This window comes from Hypomesus transpacificus, chromosome 9 (assembly GCF_021917145.1).
Source record: "Hypomesus transpacificus isolate Combined female chromosome 9, fHypTra1, whole genome shotgun sequence".
In the NCBI taxonomy this organism is placed as follows: domain Eukaryota; kingdom Metazoa; phylum Chordata; class Actinopteri; order Osmeriformes; family Osmeridae; genus Hypomesus; species Hypomesus transpacificus.
In genome coordinates, this window is record NC_061068.1 from 11865140 (window position 1) to 11881242 (window position 16103).

The 16103-nt window shown below is 49.0% G+C and overlaps 2 protein-coding genes and 1 long non-coding RNA gene across 4 annotated transcripts; 2 read left to right on the top strand and 1 right to left on the bottom strand.

Moving 5' to 3' along the window:
• Positions 1 to 825: 825 nt before the first annotated feature.
• Positions 826 to 2646, top strand: LOC124471073. The gene is made up of 4 exons (XR_006956483.1): positions 826 to 920; positions 1336 to 1425; positions 1658 to 1840; positions 2325 to 2646. It is a non-coding gene; the product is annotated as an uncharacterized LOC124471073 (long non-coding RNA).
• A 121-nt stretch (positions 2647 to 2767) lies between these two features.
• cand2 (cullin-associated and neddylation-dissociated 2 (putative)) lies at positions 2768 to 10085 on the bottom strand. Of its 2 annotated transcripts, none has more exons than XM_047025632.1 (15): positions 9786 to 10085; positions 9327 to 9470; positions 8888 to 9042; positions 8479 to 8602; positions 8059 to 8321; positions 7811 to 7916; positions 7421 to 7560; positions 7004 to 7287; positions 6762 to 6903; positions 5162 to 6649; positions 4961 to 5056; positions 4494 to 4663; positions 4031 to 4195; positions 3536 to 3643; positions 2768 to 3340 (listed from the first exon to the last, which is right to left on the bottom strand). In XM_047025632.1, exons 1-15 carry the CDS (start codon positions 9851 to 9853, stop codon positions 3116 to 3118), a joined length of 3678 nt encoding a protein of 1225 aa, XP_046881588.1. In that variant the 5' UTR covers positions 9854 to 10085; the 3' UTR covers positions 2768 to 3115. The 2 variants fall into 2 exon arrangements, with proteins under 2 accessions (XP_046881588.1, XP_046881587.1); XM_047025631.1 differs by having other exon boundaries at positions 5162 to 6670.
• Positions 10086 to 10165: 80 nt separating this feature from the next.
• sec13 (SEC13 homolog, nuclear pore and COPII coat complex component) lies at positions 10166 to 14227 on the top strand. The gene is made up of 9 exons (XM_047025633.1): positions 10166 to 10307; positions 10596 to 10640; positions 10949 to 11064; positions 11462 to 11613; positions 11806 to 11939; positions 12118 to 12251; positions 12480 to 12600; positions 12751 to 12897; positions 13471 to 14227. The coding sequence occupies exons 1-9, from the start codon at positions 10305 to 10307 to the stop codon at positions 13579 to 13581; spliced, it is 963 nt and encodes a 320-aa protein (XP_046881589.1). The 5' UTR covers positions 10166 to 10304; the 3' UTR covers positions 13582 to 14227.
• Positions 14228 to 16103: the final 1876 nt, after the last annotated feature.

The following is a 16103-nucleotide window of genomic DNA, read 5'->3' on the forward strand; positions in this document are numbered from 1 at the left end:
AAGAGCCGAACTATCGGCACTTTGAAAATGAACAGCGTCATCTAGCAGCCGTTTAAACTGGCTGAATGAGGCGTAGTGGTTGTCTCCGACGGTAGACTACCCTACGTTATTCAATATTTAATTAAGGCTACATGTGTTCATTTTGATCTGATATTAGTGCTCACACATTAAAATGTTGTGATACATCCGTAGGCCTTTAGAATTATGTCATTTTCTCACAGTAAAAGTTAAAGAATATCGTACGAGATTCACTGGACTGGGGCGCGAACTTGGGATCCCAGATTCGCATTAACAATATGTAGTCGTACAACGCTTTAACCAACTACACCACCGAAGAGATCATTAAGCGGTTGGACGGACTTTATACTATATGGTCTTTATATCAATTAAACTAGATAACACAGATTTTTTCTTAACATTTGTTATATGTAGGTCTATTGTGAACTGGGGGAACTTTATTTTTACGAATTATTATTACTGTTGACAATGTTGACGAATCATCAACATTTGTTTTCTGGGCACTGTATAGACCTACCTAGTCCTATCATGTTACGTTTCATTTCAATAAAATAACACAACACAAATGCACGGATTTATAATTATTACTATACGGATTTGGCTAAATAATAATGACTGATGGAAGAAACTCTAGCGATGCCTGGTGCTGCTTCTCTGACAATGTGAGATTTGTCTTTAACAAGAAACGGTGGCTTCGTTCCTTCCATGGCTCTGGTTCAGAAGAGCGGCAAAACTTCGAACCAGTTCGTGACGTTTGAAGCATTGAACGTCATCTGTCACGTGGTTTCGTAATTTGATACAAGCTCCAAAACACTTTTTCGAAACTGTGCGTATTGGTTTTGCGACACAAGCATCGATGCGTCAGTGCCATACGTCCCATCCCTAGTCACGCAGATTAACCGGTAAGTAGGCCCTTCATAGAGTTTACAATCTAACACCATCCTGTTTGAAAACTGCTGTAATTCTCACAATACAATATCACACGGTATTTCTAAGGTTCTGATTTAGCATATTGTACAGTTAGTGAAGATTACTGATGATGGTTGAGAGGACCATGTGAAGTGAGCGCTTGTTTAATTAATCCACTTTGTTAAATAATCGTGAATTTCTGATCGTGTGTACATGCAAACAATGTAAAACTACTAATTTATATATCTTGATTAGTGCTTATTGCATGCTTAAAATGGAGCACGCTAGCTAGCAAACGAAGTATAGCCTTCTGTCAATTTTTTCAGCTAGTGAACTTGACAACAGCGCAATATTTCAGTTTGCAAAATCGTTAGCTTGATAATTATTAATGGGCGCATTCCTTAACAGAATTGACTCGGCTGCTCTCCTGCTGACGTGGCCAATGATGTCCAGTCAAGAAGAACAAGCGGTCATTCAGACCCCGAAATGGAAGCTCAGGTGCGATTCCGTTTGGTTCAAGCCACAGTTGCTTTTCGGTGACTCACGAGGTTTTCATATACAAAGTTGACTCTGTCATCCAACGCTTCCATTAAACTATTTTGATATTATCAGGGAACTGAATTCTAAGTCATAAGCAGAATGTTTAACCTACAACCTCAGTCACTTTAACCCAGCTCACCTGGCTTGTTACCATGGCTTTAATCCTCTTTTCACTTGTTGACCTTCACAGATGATCTTAAGGCAGCCAATGAGATGCCAACAGTAAGAAGGTAAAGGGATGGGTCAAGTACCAGATGAACTTAACCTGTGGCTATGACAGCAGCAGGAGGAAAGGGCAGGTTCTGCCCCCTGCGCAAGTCAAGCGTCTGGTGCACGATACCAGGGAGATGGCAGGTCTTCAAACCAGCAATGTGTAAGATGTCCTGACAGCTTTTAGCTGTTGCTTGTGAACTAGAATAGCATTTACCTGGCGTAGATGAGTGCAATGAAGCTTTGATCCACTAAATTCTGCCTAGCATTGCTGTGTGTACTCAGCTAGCATAGTGATTAGCTGTTAAATTCCAGGTAGCTGTACTTGCCTCCTCAACCAGTCCTGCCAAGTCATCCATACTCTGGCTAGGTGTTGAACAAGGAGGGAGAGACAGGCAGAGGAATTACCCATTCCACCCTGAGCTCACCCATAGCCCTGCGGTGGAAGAGAACCTGCGACAAATTAACTCAGACCATATTTAAAAAAGAAATTCTGTGTAACTGCATGCTGTACACTGTTTTTTTTTTTTTAATTGGGTGCGTGTATAGTTCATATGACCTTGTGTACTAGAATGTACAACCTGTATGCTTTGTTTAGTGGCCCTATGATTGACACTCCTTATGGTTATCCATTTCCCTCCGTCCAGAATGCACCGAACTCGTCAGCTGACCTTCCTGAAGCCAATGAGCTGTCAGCTGTCCTGGTCCCAAAGGCATGTTTGAAGATGGCTGGCAGCATCTGCTCTGACAGTAGAGCAGCAGTCAGTATCACATGATCGCACCAACCCCATAGCCAGAGGGACAAGAGCTGCTACTGCAGTCTGTCTTGGTGTATCTGTGCACACGTGCTTCCCAGGGACATGTGTATGTTGGATAAGAGTGGTGGAGTTGGTGGGTGATATTGGAAGGTGAAATAATATTGACATGGTGAAACAATATGAATATTGCAAAATAAAGTAATGCAAATTATTAATTTGTCATGCCTTTTGCTTTGGTGTTGACATCACACTTAAACATGAGTGCTTTCTTTTCTTGGTTTTGTTGCTGTATTGTAAGCTTGAAAAAACGGATCATCAATGCAACTGGTTTCCAAAACTCGTTTTTAATACCATGTTGAATGACTAAGAGGCACTTCTGGTATGGTGATGTGGACACGAGGGTAGAGTCTGTGTTCATTCACATAACACTGACGCTGTATGGCTGTGGCCCTTTTAAGTATTACTACTGCAGTACAACAAGGTTGTTGAAACCATGTTATTTTACAAGTTGGTTCTACACTAGTAAGAGCCATGTACTGCCGGTTCCAGCCAATGGGGTTGTGTGTTTTGAGAGTTCAGGCAAGTGAGTGTTCTAACATAACAAGGGTTCTAGCCAACCATGTTCCATTATCCCAGGGGTTCTGTGTTGTTCAGTAAGCAGGTTTGATGTTTGGAGGGCTCTAGCTAATATCCATGTTTTCCACGGCGCTAGAGGAGGGGTCTCCCAGAATGCTGTCAAAGATGGAGGCCATCTCTGCGTTGGAGCGGATCTGGTTGGCAAAGTCAGCCATGGCAGGGCTCTTCTCCACCTCGGGGATGGTGAGCAGGGCCGCCACTGCCCGCATGGCGGAGCGACGCAGCTCCTCCTGCTTCTCAAACTCCTGCTTCACAGAGCCAGCCTTCACCTGGGGTAAAGGGCTCACATGAGGACTGGGATACAACTGGAAACATTCGACCATGATTACAAATAGTAGCACAGAGGACACTACCTTGAGAATGTAACCTTTACCGCTAATCATAACAAGCTAGCTTGTCACTAGGCAGATTACAGTAGGTGTGTGTGTTTGTATTAGCCAACCACAGAGTGTGTGCAAGCTAACCTTGGTGGTGCAGGTGGCCTTCAGGGGTTCCACCAGTCTGTCCAACCTCTGGACCACAGCATCTGGACACAGAGACGACATTCTGGCCAGCATCAGGAACGTCAGCATCTATACACACACAGAAAACCACAAACTGACTAAACTGAAACAACAATAAGACTGATGACAATAAAAAAAGAGAAGCCACATGTTGTGTGAGGTTGAGTGTATGGCTCTGCCGTAAACAGTACAGTTTTTTTTCCTGCATTGAAAAGGCTGAGGTGGCCTGCCTGAGGCTTTTCTCACCTAAGCCTTTTAGTAGAAATCGGCCACAAAAAACCTTTTCATTTCATTTTTATTGCTGCAATTTGGGCATCCCACCAGCCCGTGGCTAAAGCTATTAGCATGCCACATTGTAGCCTATTTTCAACCTATTTTGAGCCAGGAAAAACCCTGCAGTAGTGGCCTGGGTGTGTGTTCCCCCCTGGTGTCATAGTGGGCAGTCTGTGTTCCTACCCTGATGTCGTAGTGGTCTTTGAGACCCTCCTCTACGTGGTCTAGGAAGATCAGCAGGTCCAGTCTGTCCAGGCAGCTGTCCAGCAGGGTGTACATGCACTCAAACGCTGCCTTCCTCACGTCCAGCCCGTCATCCACCGTGTGCTTGAATGGACCCATCTCCACCTGGCGCACACAGACACACACACAGAAATCAATCCAGACAGAAAACAGGTACCAGCTCTCAGCTTCTGTTGTCAACTGTTCAGTAGTTATTCAGCAGAATTAGCGATTCCAACAGTTATAAAGATAACAAAAAACGTGCTGGATTATGGTCAACCACCTACATAAACAATAAATCTGTATATCTTCAGTTGTATAATGATGAGAATGATTCAATGATGAGAATGATTCATGTTTCTAGATCTTCTCATGATCTAAGTTCCACCATTCCTCCGGCCCTGACGAGCTCTGGACTCCATACCTCTCTGATGAGATCCTTGCGGATCTGTGTCTCGCTGTACAGGTGTGGTAGCACTGAGCCCAGCAGCTCGCGGATCAGACCCGGCTTATTATGGGCTGCCGAGTTGAACATCACCAAGGCAACGCGACGCACGTTGATATCCTTGTCCTGCAGAGTCTTCAGGAAGTCGCCTGGGACAAGGAAGATGTGACAACGCCAGTGGTGTCCAAACGTGGAGTTGAGGTAGTTAAGACCACACACTAGACTAAGATGCTGTGTTTGTCTAGAAGGTTCTATCAGTGGATTAGATGTTAGTCCCAGGCTGTCATGGGCAGGAGGTCAGACAATAAGGCATCCATACCTTTTTGTTTATTCGGCTTTTAACTGCTTTCAATTCACTTTCCAGGTTCAGTTTATTATGGACAGCTGTGAAGACCTCTGTAACATTGCATGTAGGGAGGGCTGGGTAAATGGATGTGATAATTTACCTATGCAGTCCCTCAGGAGAGTGTCTATGGGGACCGGCTGGTCAACGATGGTGAACTTGACTGCTGAGACCACTGTGCTGCGGGCCAGAGGGGAGCCTGGAAACACACAGGATCATTCACTTAAATACACACACACACACATACCTGTACCATCAGTCATCTATTCACTCACTCACCTCACACACCAGACTATCTGTTTACCTGCTGCTAGCTGCTTTTTGAGCCTGGGCAAGAGCTGGGCAGGACTGACCATGGTGAGTTTGCCCAGACACTCTGCCACCACATTCCTGGTGCCCTCCTCGGGACACTCGCAGTTCTTGGCCAACAGAGTCCAGATGGCCTCTACGTGGGACGTGAGGCTGGCAGTGGCCCCCGCACTGATCACCTCCTTCAGGGCGTGGAGGAGGAGGTACTGCCTGCGGGGCTGGCTGGAGATCTCCTGGAGCAGAAAGGGCAAGTAGTCCTCCAGGCTGCCCACACATACGTTCCCCAGGGCAGAAGAGGCCGCCCACTTCACTTCCTCGCTGGGGGAGGACAGGGCCTCCATCAGGACCCCCTGGAGCTCCTTGTGGCCCCCCAGGCTCACGCAGCGGCCCACCTCCCCCAGGCAGAGGAGGGACAGCATCCTGGCCGGCTCAGGGGCCTGGGGGTCCTTCACCTGCCGGATCAGGCTGGACACCATGCTCTGGGCCTCTTTGGGACAGGCAGCAGACAGGGCAGCGACACACTTGGCCACAGAGTAGTAGGACTGTCTGTGGATGAGGTCTGTCTCTGGGGTCCTGTGTGGAGTGAGTAAGGGGCCGGTAAGCAACTGGAGCAGAGGGGTGTAGCCCAAACCGCTAGCCTTGGAGAGCACTAGAGCCCTGAGAAGATCCTGGATAGCTGCCAGAGCTCCCCCCTGCAGAAGGGGGGAATGGACCAGTCTTACCACCCCGGGCAGGACGGACGCTGCTATCAGGGGAAGGGCAGGGGGGCAGGAAGAGGCCAGACTGCTGAGCAGGGTCATGCACTCCTGGGCCACATGCATATCGCTCTCTTCCAGAAGAGCTGGCAGCTCCAGGAGCAGGGGCTCCAGCAGGGGGGCAGTGAGGCAGGAGCCGTACCCAGACACCAGAACCCTCAGCCCGGACAAGGTGCCTAGCCGCAGGGCCCGCTGGTTCTTCCGGAGAAAGGATGCCAGAATAGGCATGGCCTCCCCAAGGATGGGCCTCAGGTCCACCTTCAGCGGGGAGCTGGCGACCAACATGAGGGCCTTGACGGCAGTTAACCGGGTGATCTCGTTCTTCAGGCGCTCCAGGAAGATCAGCAAGGTGGGCTGCAGCTCCGCCCCCAGCTGGTCGCCGAGGTGACACACAATGTAGCCCATACAGGAAATTGCCCTCTCCTTCACTTCCTGGTCGATGTCCGTGGCCTTCAGCCTCCGCAGGGTCCCGGAGAACACCTCTTTCACGTAGGGCTTGGCGTCGAACGCCGCCGCCCCGGGCCCTAGGGGGCGCAGCACGGTGACCAGCTGCTGGGTGACTAGCAGGGCCTCGGATGTGATCTTGTAGAAGGGGTCGTCCACGCAGAGCACCACGGGGGGAAGCAGGAGAGGCATATGGGGGTGGAAGACCTCTGGAGGGTGGCTGAGGAGAAGCACACTGAGGAAGGCCAGGGCGTCCATCCTCATGTTGGAGGAGGTGGACTTGTCTGTCAGGGAGAAAATGATACCTGGATGAGATAGAGACAGAAGCAAGGCTTAGGTTATAACGAGTCTGTGGGAATATCTGTTGAAGTGTGTGTGTGTGTGTGTACTGTGTACCAGGTATGAGGGTGGGGATATGCTCAGCCAGCCCTCCAGGCAGGACAGTAGACAGCTCTGTTAGCAGGCAGAAGCAGCCCTGTCTGGTCTTCATGCTCTTCTCTCTCAGCTGCCTGTGGAGAGCCTTCATCACCACGGGAACCTGGGGGACCACACAGCATCAGAGGGAGGAGGGGTCAGGCTCGTGTGTGGCCGTCACGTATGTTCCTTGGTGTGTGTGTGTGGTGTGGTGATGTCGCTACCTGTTTCCGGAGCATGGCGAGGGTGGGGTCTTCTCTGGGGTCAGAGGTCACCAGACCGGGGGGATGGCGTGTCTGCCGCAGCAACGCCACAAACGCTGTGAAGATGTCCACTCGCACGTTCTCCTCCCGCTCGCGGAAGCGCGCGAGCAAGGCGGGGCAGACGGTGGTGTAGAGGTCCAGCAGGAGGTCCCTGCGCGTGGAGATGAGCACCTCCAGACACTTGACAGATGAGCGACGAACCTTCCAGCTCATGTCATCGTCGTCACTGTACTCATCATCAGACTCTGTGAGCAGCAGGTACAGCGGGCAAGAGCAGGATACATTGGTATCAAATACACACACACACACATTACACACACACACTGCAAAAACCAGCACATAATCCCCAACAGAAACCATTTAGCTTTGTGTGTGCACCTGGGTCTTCCTCTCCATCCTGTTCCATGCTGTCTTCCAGGTCTTCCTCTGCATCATAGTTGTAGTTGGGGTCATAACTAAGGTAACGGAGACACAGCTGCATCACTTTGGCAACGTGAGGGGACATCTCCTTGGGACACCTGTCAGTTATCAGTGGAGAGGAGAAAAATCACATGACTGCATGAAAGATTCAGCCAACTAAACTACGGTATTGAATACGACGTCGTCAACCCGACATTGTAACCATTTAGGTAGGAAAAAGTCAAAGTCAGGGCTAAGGTTATGGTTAAGATCAGCCTTGATATGAGGGTTAAAGTTGCGAGGGTTAAGGTCGGTGTTAAAAGGTTAGGGTTCCGATTATGGTTCCGGTGAGGGTTTGGGAGGTGTCACCTGTGCAGGAAGGCCTCCAGGGCCTGGAAGCACGACTCCCGCAGCTCATCATCCTCCACAGTGCAGAACCGCATCACCATGGGAACCACCTTCTCCAGGTGCTCACCTGAAACACCACGCCATGAAGGAGCACACTCACTTTGATGTCGGATAGCACGGGTGGTTTGGAATCAATGGTCTATAACATACACACACACTCTCTATATTCAGTCCATTTGCACACGCAACACACTTCCAAGGGATCTTACCAACGCGATGTCCACCCTGCCTGCTGACGGTTGCCAGGCACTGGATGTAAGTACGTGTGGTGGAGGTGGAAGGGGGTGGGGCTTGGGCCAGCTGAGCCAATAGGTGCTCAGTGAGATGGGTGAAGAGGGCGGGGCTACAGCAGGGCACCAGGTGACCCAGAGCCAGGATGGAGCGCTTCCTCACAGCCAGACGAGGGCTGGTCAGCTGACCAAGCAGAGAGGAGAGCAGGGAGGGGTGGAAACTGACCAGCGCACCACTCAGCCTGTACAGAGGAAGGAACGGCAGTGCGCTTGAGGTAAAAAGGCTGCTGGTGGAAGAAGTGAAAGTTCAGAAGTCACACCCTAAACTACAATCATGAGGCAACTTGCGGCAAAAATCGGGAATACAATTCTGGGCCTTTGAGAGGATGTCCCTCCTACCTTTCCAACATGTCTGACAGGATGTCCAGGGCCTCCAGCTGGATAGTAACATCTTCCTGTTTCCCCATGGCTCCAATCAGCTGAGAGGTGATCTTTTTACACACACTGGCCGTCAGCGTCAGACCTGGGCATAACACAAACACACACAAAATGACAAGGGATAGGAGGATTAGGAGGAGAGAAGGAGGAGTCGAACAAAAAGGGAAGCGGAGGAAGGGAAGGAGGAAGAGCTTTGGATAAGAGCGCCTGCTAAATGACTAAATGAAAGAGGACAAAACAAAGATTGCTTATATAGATAAGGAAGTGACAGAGAGGTCCAGGCAGGTCAGAACAGAAGGATGGGAGGAGGAAGGAGTGAAGGAGGGAGGAAAAGGATGATGAAGAACAGTAGGAAGGGGGGCTGGCCTACCTGAAGAGGAGGGGGGAAGCTCGGCGATGACTGTTTTAAGGCCCATGCTGGAGATGTCTCGAAGCTGCTCCTTGTCTGACAGCATGTTGGAGCATAGCGTGTCCACCATGGTCTCCACCTGGTAGTCCTTCACCTTGCTCACGAGAGGAGCCAGGCTGGAGCAATCGCACACAGAACATAACAGATACATGCATGTATGAGAGACAGAAAAGCATGTAAGTTTTTGTAAAAAAACATACATGCCAGTCTTCTATCTGTCTGTCTGTCCAGTCTTCTATCTGTCTGACTCTCTGTCTATCTGTCTGTCTGTCTGTCTGTCTGTCTGTCTGTCTGTCTGTCTGTCTGTCTGTCTCTCCATCCCTCGGCTTTTCTCTCTCTCCCTCTCTCTCTGTCCACTCCCATCTTTCGCTCTCTCTCTCTATCTCTATCTCTCTCTCACCATTTCACAGCCAGGTTCTGGACCTCTCCATTCTTGTCTTCCAGCAGCTTCAGCAGCATGGCCACCACCTTTCTCTCGCTGTCCTCGTCCAGCTTTATGGAGTCCTTCTGCAGCTCCACCATCAAGTCGTTGGTTGCCATGAACCTGCAGAGGTCATAGAACACCACTGTGGTCATATTACAAATTTCTGACATAAAACCTGTCCTCATTATCAAAGGCAACATGACAATGTCATTTGAATTCCATGGTCATACAACATGCCTCATATTCATGTCAATCTTAGCAGAACAATCTTAGTTATATCACCATTTACACAAACACACACACACACACATTTAAATCAACTGTATTAGATTCAGGAGCCACTTGTAACATCTCAAATGTCCACTGTCTGGCCACATCAAACGGACAGTCATGGCATGATGCAGTGTCATCTCAGGCTCATGCAAACTATCTTACCGAAAGTCTTTGTCGGTGGATGTCATTTTATCCAACAGGTTGGAGATATGGTAGGAAACAGTCGACATCTTGTTTCTTTAGAACTGTCACTGTCAATGCGATTTTTGTATTTCACAATATATTTTAGGAAAGACTGAAACAGAGCTTTAACCGGACAACACGGCGAAATCGGGGCGCAATAATGACGCTCTTAGCCAAGTACAAACTAGTGGGAAACATGACACTTGTGCGATATAAATAGGTGCTAGTCAAGTTGGGGTCTAGGGGGAGTAAAATGTATACCCTGTTTCTACCGCCACCAGGTGGTCTCTATCTTCAGACTGCACAGGAACAACAGTTTTGCGGAACGTTTAAGGTGATTGCTTGTTTCCATGGGGCGGTACATTTAGCGTACAGGCCCGGAAGTGGTACTTTGTATTGGCCGCCGTGTACTTTCGTTGCCACGTCTGTAGTTAGCGGTGTTGTTAGAAAAGCCGGCTTTGGTTTTTCATAATATTGATCGGAAGTTTAACTGCAATCATGGTGAGTACCAAGATACTCCACGTTTTTATACTCTGAGATCCTAGCTAAGTGCTGTATATGGTGATATATAGCAAGGAGATGACTTCAATGAAAACACAGTCAACGCCTGTCATTGCTAGTTAGCTTTATAGCTGATAGTGTTTAACCTGAGTTAGCAAAGATAAGATAACACTTAATAATCCCCAGGCGGGGACATTTGGGAAGTTGTCAAGTGTTGAGTTGTGTCTGTTTAATATTAATCACAATTCTAATGTCCTTTCGTGTCATACCTGGGTGTATGAAATACAGGTTTCCGTTATTAATACGGTGGACACTTCACACGAAGACATGATCGTAAGTAACCGATTTTCAGTTGAACCAACTCTAACGTATATAGCTGTCGATTCATCCTTCTACCCTGCTCTGTCGGTCTTCTTCCTTCTCCCTGCTTCCTGCTCTCCCCTGTCTCTTTTTGTATCCGTGAGTTCGCAGAGATAAATTTAGCTCCATTCCAGTCAAGTTAACGGATAGCAGTGTTGTAACAATATTATTTGGAAACGGTGTAACCCAGTGTCCTTTAAGCGTTATGTTGAAGACAGTGTGGCGTCATTGTCGCTCTGTAGTCGAGTCTGGCTAGTGTCTAACCACCGAGCCCTCTGCAGCATGATGCTCAGATGGACTACTACGGCACCCGGCTAGCCACATGCTCATCGGACCGCTCTGTCAAGATCTTCGACGTGAAGAATGGAGGTCAGATCCTGGTGGCAGATCTCAGAGGGTGAGTTTAAAGTTAAGGTGGTCTGGGATAGATGCCCCAAAGCATTGGTAGCACAGATGTATTAATATGTTGATTTGGATAAAAGCATGTGCTAAATAAATACAATTTAAAATAGTCTCCTCGTTGCTGCCTTACAGCTAGTCTGCAAACACAGGATACGGGTTCAATGTGAGGGTGGCCTGTCAGTTGACACTTGATCAAGAGACTGATCATGTCACGGCACAATTACAACTGTAGTAGGTTTCACAGTACTCACAAATGGACAGTGGCAGTTCGACAATGGACAGTTTTCAGACCCGGAGTTCAAACCTTTCTGTTCCTATCAAAGTAACAGAGGAAGGCTTTGATGTACTGCCTTGTTTATAGGACTGACCTGTGCTTTCTGTTGCCCTGGCAGCCACGAGGGCCCGGTGTGGCAGGTGGCGTGGGCTCACCCCATGTACGGGAACCTGCTGGCATCCTGCTCCTACGACCGGAAAGTCATCGTCTGGAAGGAAGAGAACGGAACCTGGGACAAGATGTACGAGTACACTGGACACGACTCCTCAGGTACACACACACACACACACACTCACACGTCTGTGTGAATTAATGTGGCTGCAGCTATGTTATTCATATATTAGTCCTGTTTTATAGGTGAGTGCTGGTATATTGTTTGTGTGTCTGTGTGTGTGTGTGGGTTTATTTAAACCAGTGTCTATTGTTCTGCTCTGAGCTGTGTGTGTGTGTGTCTCTCCACAGTGAACTCTGTGTGCTGGGGGCCGTATGACTTTGGTCTGATCCTGGCGTGTGGCAGCTCAGACGGAGCCATCTCCATCCTCACCTTCACCGGAGACCAGCAGTGGGACGTGAAGAAGATCAGCAATGCCCACACGGTGAGGGCGCACACGCACACTCACTAGGTTGGGTGGACAACATGGATGGCCCATCCTGCGTCAGACAGTACTATCACAAACCCTGACCGTAAACCCTGACAATCCCGGACCCCATACCCTGACCTTCCGTGAGGGTCCTCTAACCCTGACCCGTAGCCCTGCCCTCCGTGCCCTCCAGATCGGCTGTAATGCGGTGAGCTGGGCCCCGGCCGTGGTGCCAGGCAGCCTCATTGAGCAGCCCTCGGGCCAGAAGCCCAACTACATCAAGAGGTTCGTCTCCGGAGGCTGCGACAACCTGGTCAAACTCTGGAAGTAAGTGACCTGGAGCTTGGCTGAGACTCTCATTGTTCAGTGTCGCTATCTGACACTGGAGGACGGGCCCCTTCTGTAGCATGTTCTCACCTGTCCGGAAAGGAGGGAGATTTAGCTCAAGGAGTGGAAGGAATGTTGGATTTGTACAGTAATGGAAACAATGTCATTGGCTTGCTTGCAAATGCAGCTCTCTGACTGGAGGTTTCGTGCTCTGTGCTCCTCCTCCAGGGAGGAAGATGGCCAATGGAAGGAGGACCAGAAGCTGGAGGCCCACAGCGATTGGGTGAGAGATGTGGGTTGGGCTCCATCCATCGGTCTGCCCACCAGCACCATTGCCAGCTGCTCCCAGGTAATACACACACACACACATACACACACACGCTACACACACACAGCATACTACACAACTTCAGTATCATGGAGTCTCATCTCACTCTCCTCTTTCTTTCCTCTGTTCACCCACCCTGTCCTCCTCCACCCCTCCCCTCCCCACCCCCAGGACGGCCGGGTGTTCATCTGGACGTGTGACGACCCCTCGGGGAACACCTGGACGGCCAAGCTGCTGCACAAGTTCAATGATGTGGTCTGGCACGTCAGCTGGTCTATAACCGGAAACATCCTGGCCGTGTCCGGGGGAGACAACAAGGTTGTGTGTGTGTGTGTGTATTTACGTGTTGGGGTGTGTGTGTGTGTGCGTCCGTGTGTTGGTCAGCATGTTTGTGCGTATTGCGGATGTGTATGTTTTCATGACAGTATGTGTGTGAAATGAGTTGTGTGCATTTTTGAAAATCTGTGTGTGTCTTTGCATGTCTGTATGTGTGTGTTCAAAAGCCTCAATACACTCCAGTTGGTCACCGCTACTCAGAAACAGCGGCTGAAACTTTTTCAAAATTCACCTCCATTGTGTACTACTACTTCTTCGCTGTGTCCTGTTTCCTAGTGGAACATTGGGATCTTTGGCATACTGCCCCACGACTTCTGTTGGTTTTGCACCCTGCGTGTACGTACACCCAAGGCCTAGGCAGACTAACGCAGGATACGTGCAACAGCCACTCAGCGTCAAATGACTGCCTCAAGAACGCCTGTTTGTGTCTTACCATTGTAGTGTTTTGAGTGTTTCCGTGAGCGTTGGAATGTCAGCGTGTGTGTGGTCATGCGTGTTTGTATTTCTGCGTGTGTGTGTGACAATAACAAGTGCGTTCCTTGCTGTCGCTACTAGGTGACACTGTGGAAGGAGTCGGCAGACGGCCAGTGGGCCTGCATCAGCGACGTCAACAAAGGCCAGGGGGCCGTGTCCTCCATCACAGACGGACAGCAGAACGAGCAGTGACCCTTGACCCCACCACTGGCCCAGACCCTGAACCCCGACACCGGAATCCAAGAAAAGACAACATACTTCCTGTCCCCTGCACCAGACCACCCAACATCCCCCCCCTCCCTCCCCACACCCAGAGCCCTAACCTGGACTGTCGGACCCTGTCCCGGACCACCAGAGCTCTCACCCCTGATTGAAACCAGGCACAGGAACAGAGACTCTTATCCTGGAGCTCCAGCTCTGCCCCACTAGCTCCAGTCCCAGCCCCAGCCTGGCCCTGGACAGTCCTAGCCCCTGGAACTTCAGACCCTGGAACTAGCCTCCATCTCTCCCTGCTACATTCCTTCCCTCAATGAGGAGAACAGTTGCACCCCCTCCCCTCCCCCCCTACCGTCTCCCAGCGCTCTGCTCCTTGGCTCCCAAAGTGTGGAAGGTTTTAGTTTAGCTGTATGGTAGAACATGTCTGACCTACCAAACTCGTGCTAACAGGTTGTCAGAATGAAAAACAGATCTGAGCATTAATTTTAGGGAATCTGCCTTAAACAAAATCTCACTCAGATCTCCACAGATAAATCTTATCAAACTGCTTTGTCAGATATTTTCCATTTGTTTTGAATTCAGAATGTTATGTTTTCATATCTCAATGAATAAAAATGACTTGAAAACAGCACAGTCTCATGTTTTCTGCAGAGCAATCTCTGATCTCTAATGAGTAGAGGACTATAGAACAAATATTCGTCCACCTATCCTGGGGTACAATACATCTTAGGTTATGTAAGAGCACTGTGACTAAGCCTTACGTCGGTGTAGATTCATTTATGTACAGCCAGTTTTACACACATTCTCTGGATCTGCAGCTGGGCAGATATTTCGCTAGGAGTCGTAGTTTCCCCGACAAAGCTGTGTGGTCGGGTTCATGCCCTTATCACTGTAAGTGTGACCGGGGCTGAGCAGCCGACACACGAACCAACATGAACTCTTGAAAACACTTTTAATATGGGTGGCAATAATGTGATATGGTGTTTGATTGCATTTTGTATTGTGGTTCTACGCCTCTAGGTTTAGCGATTGGAGGACACCATGCACACGTGTGTGTATTTCTAATAATTAAATGCCATACAATCGTTAATACACTGTTAATTCTGCCTATATCAACCACTGTTATAAGCGACAATTGTTATCGTCACCTGTGCATGAAATGATTCAGCATTGTTGAAAAAAAAAAAAAGCATACAGTCATATGATATACTAGGCTATAGCTTTTAAACATTCTGCGCAGTTGAGTGACTGTATTCTGTCAAGACCAAGCTGCATTGGGAGGGTTTGTGGGGGTATTTTGTTAGAAAGGTTGAATGCCTCCCCTTCTACGACGCACTCAAGCCAGTGGTCTGTCAAAGCGAATATCGGCGGCGCAGACTTGCCAGAGCATCGGCGCGGATCATCCACTTTGCCAAGCACATTTGTGACAGTGAACCTTGAGTCATGGTCCCCGCCTCTGATTCGGCGTGCGTGTTTGTGCCTTAGCGAAGGCCACGAAAAACGGACTATTTGTCACCCCAGAAATGGACCGAGAGATTTAACCCGGGTCGGTTTGTTTTAGGCTATAGTTCCCAGGGCTCACCTGCTACTGTAATGCAGCGGAGGGAATCATAGTGCAATCACCATCACCGCAGCGGCTGCTTGTCACATTATCAGCATAATTACCGCTTTTCTGTCGCCGTCATTGCACTTGCAGTGTGACAGCATTATTCTCCCCCTTTGATAAAAACGCTCTTGTCACGCGCACCATGCCCGGTTGGAGGAGAAACCTGACTTTTTGTCTGCAGAGGATGCACGAGGAAGGTAAGACAAGGTTTTTTGTGTGTGTGATGAGGCTGCGTTTTGTTTGCGTATGAAGCTTGAGCGTGTCCATGTGTCCAAAATCTTTAAGTGGACCAATGGGGTTCAATACGCTGAACCTGCACCAAGTGGAAACATTTTATGAGTGTCTGTCTTATTGTAGCCGCGCGCAGTGCGCACGTGTCACCTCAATTTAGTTCTGCTTTCCAGCTGTTTCTAGGAGGCTATTGATTATGACAACCTCGAGGTCCAGCTGTGTTGATTTTCCCTGGCTGTCGGCCCGGGTCCGGAGGGTGTATTAACTCAGCTCCGGACAGGACATCTCAATCCATTCACAGTGACAGTTCATGATTAAATATGGTTTTGGACTGTGGAGAGTTTGAATAACGTGGGTCTTAAGCGTTGTGTCTTTTGGGAATCATTACATTCTCAGACATAATGGCTTGACTGTAATAAGGAAAGCTGTTCTCGGTCTTTAACGATCTCGTGCGGCAGCTGCGTGTCTGTCTGACTATTATCCAGTCATTGTCCCAGTCCTGCCTGTCCTCTTGTCAGTCTGTCGGTCTGTGTGTGGTGTAGTGCTACTGGGGAGCTTCGGAGAGAAGGAACCTGTTCCTGTCACGTCAGTCTCAGGTTAGAAAAAGTATTCCCTGGCGACTTACCATCCATCCCATTCATTTATTATACACCTTCATTCA

Coding starts and splice junctions, on each gene's coding strand:
- cand2 (XM_047025631.1), bottom strand. CDS start 9,853: ATGTCGACTGTTTCCTACCATATCTCCAACCTGTTGGATAAAATGACA. Junction 4,196..4,493: donor GCAAGGATCTCATCAGAGAG/GTATGGAGTCCA, acceptor TGTGTGCGCCAG/GTGGAGATGGGTCCATTCAA. Junction 3,644..4,030: donor AAGACCACTACGACATCAGG/GTAGGAACACAG, acceptor GTGTGTGTATAG/ATGCTGACGTTCCTGATGCT.
- sec13 (XM_047025633.1), top strand. Junction 12,601..12,750: donor CCATTGCCAGCTGCTCCCAG/GTAATACACACA, acceptor CCCCACCCCCAG/GACGGCCGGGTGTTCATCTG. Junction 12,898..13,470: donor TGTCCGGGGGAGACAACAAG/GTTGTGTGTGTG, acceptor TGTCGCTACTAG/GTGACACTGTGGAAGGAGTC.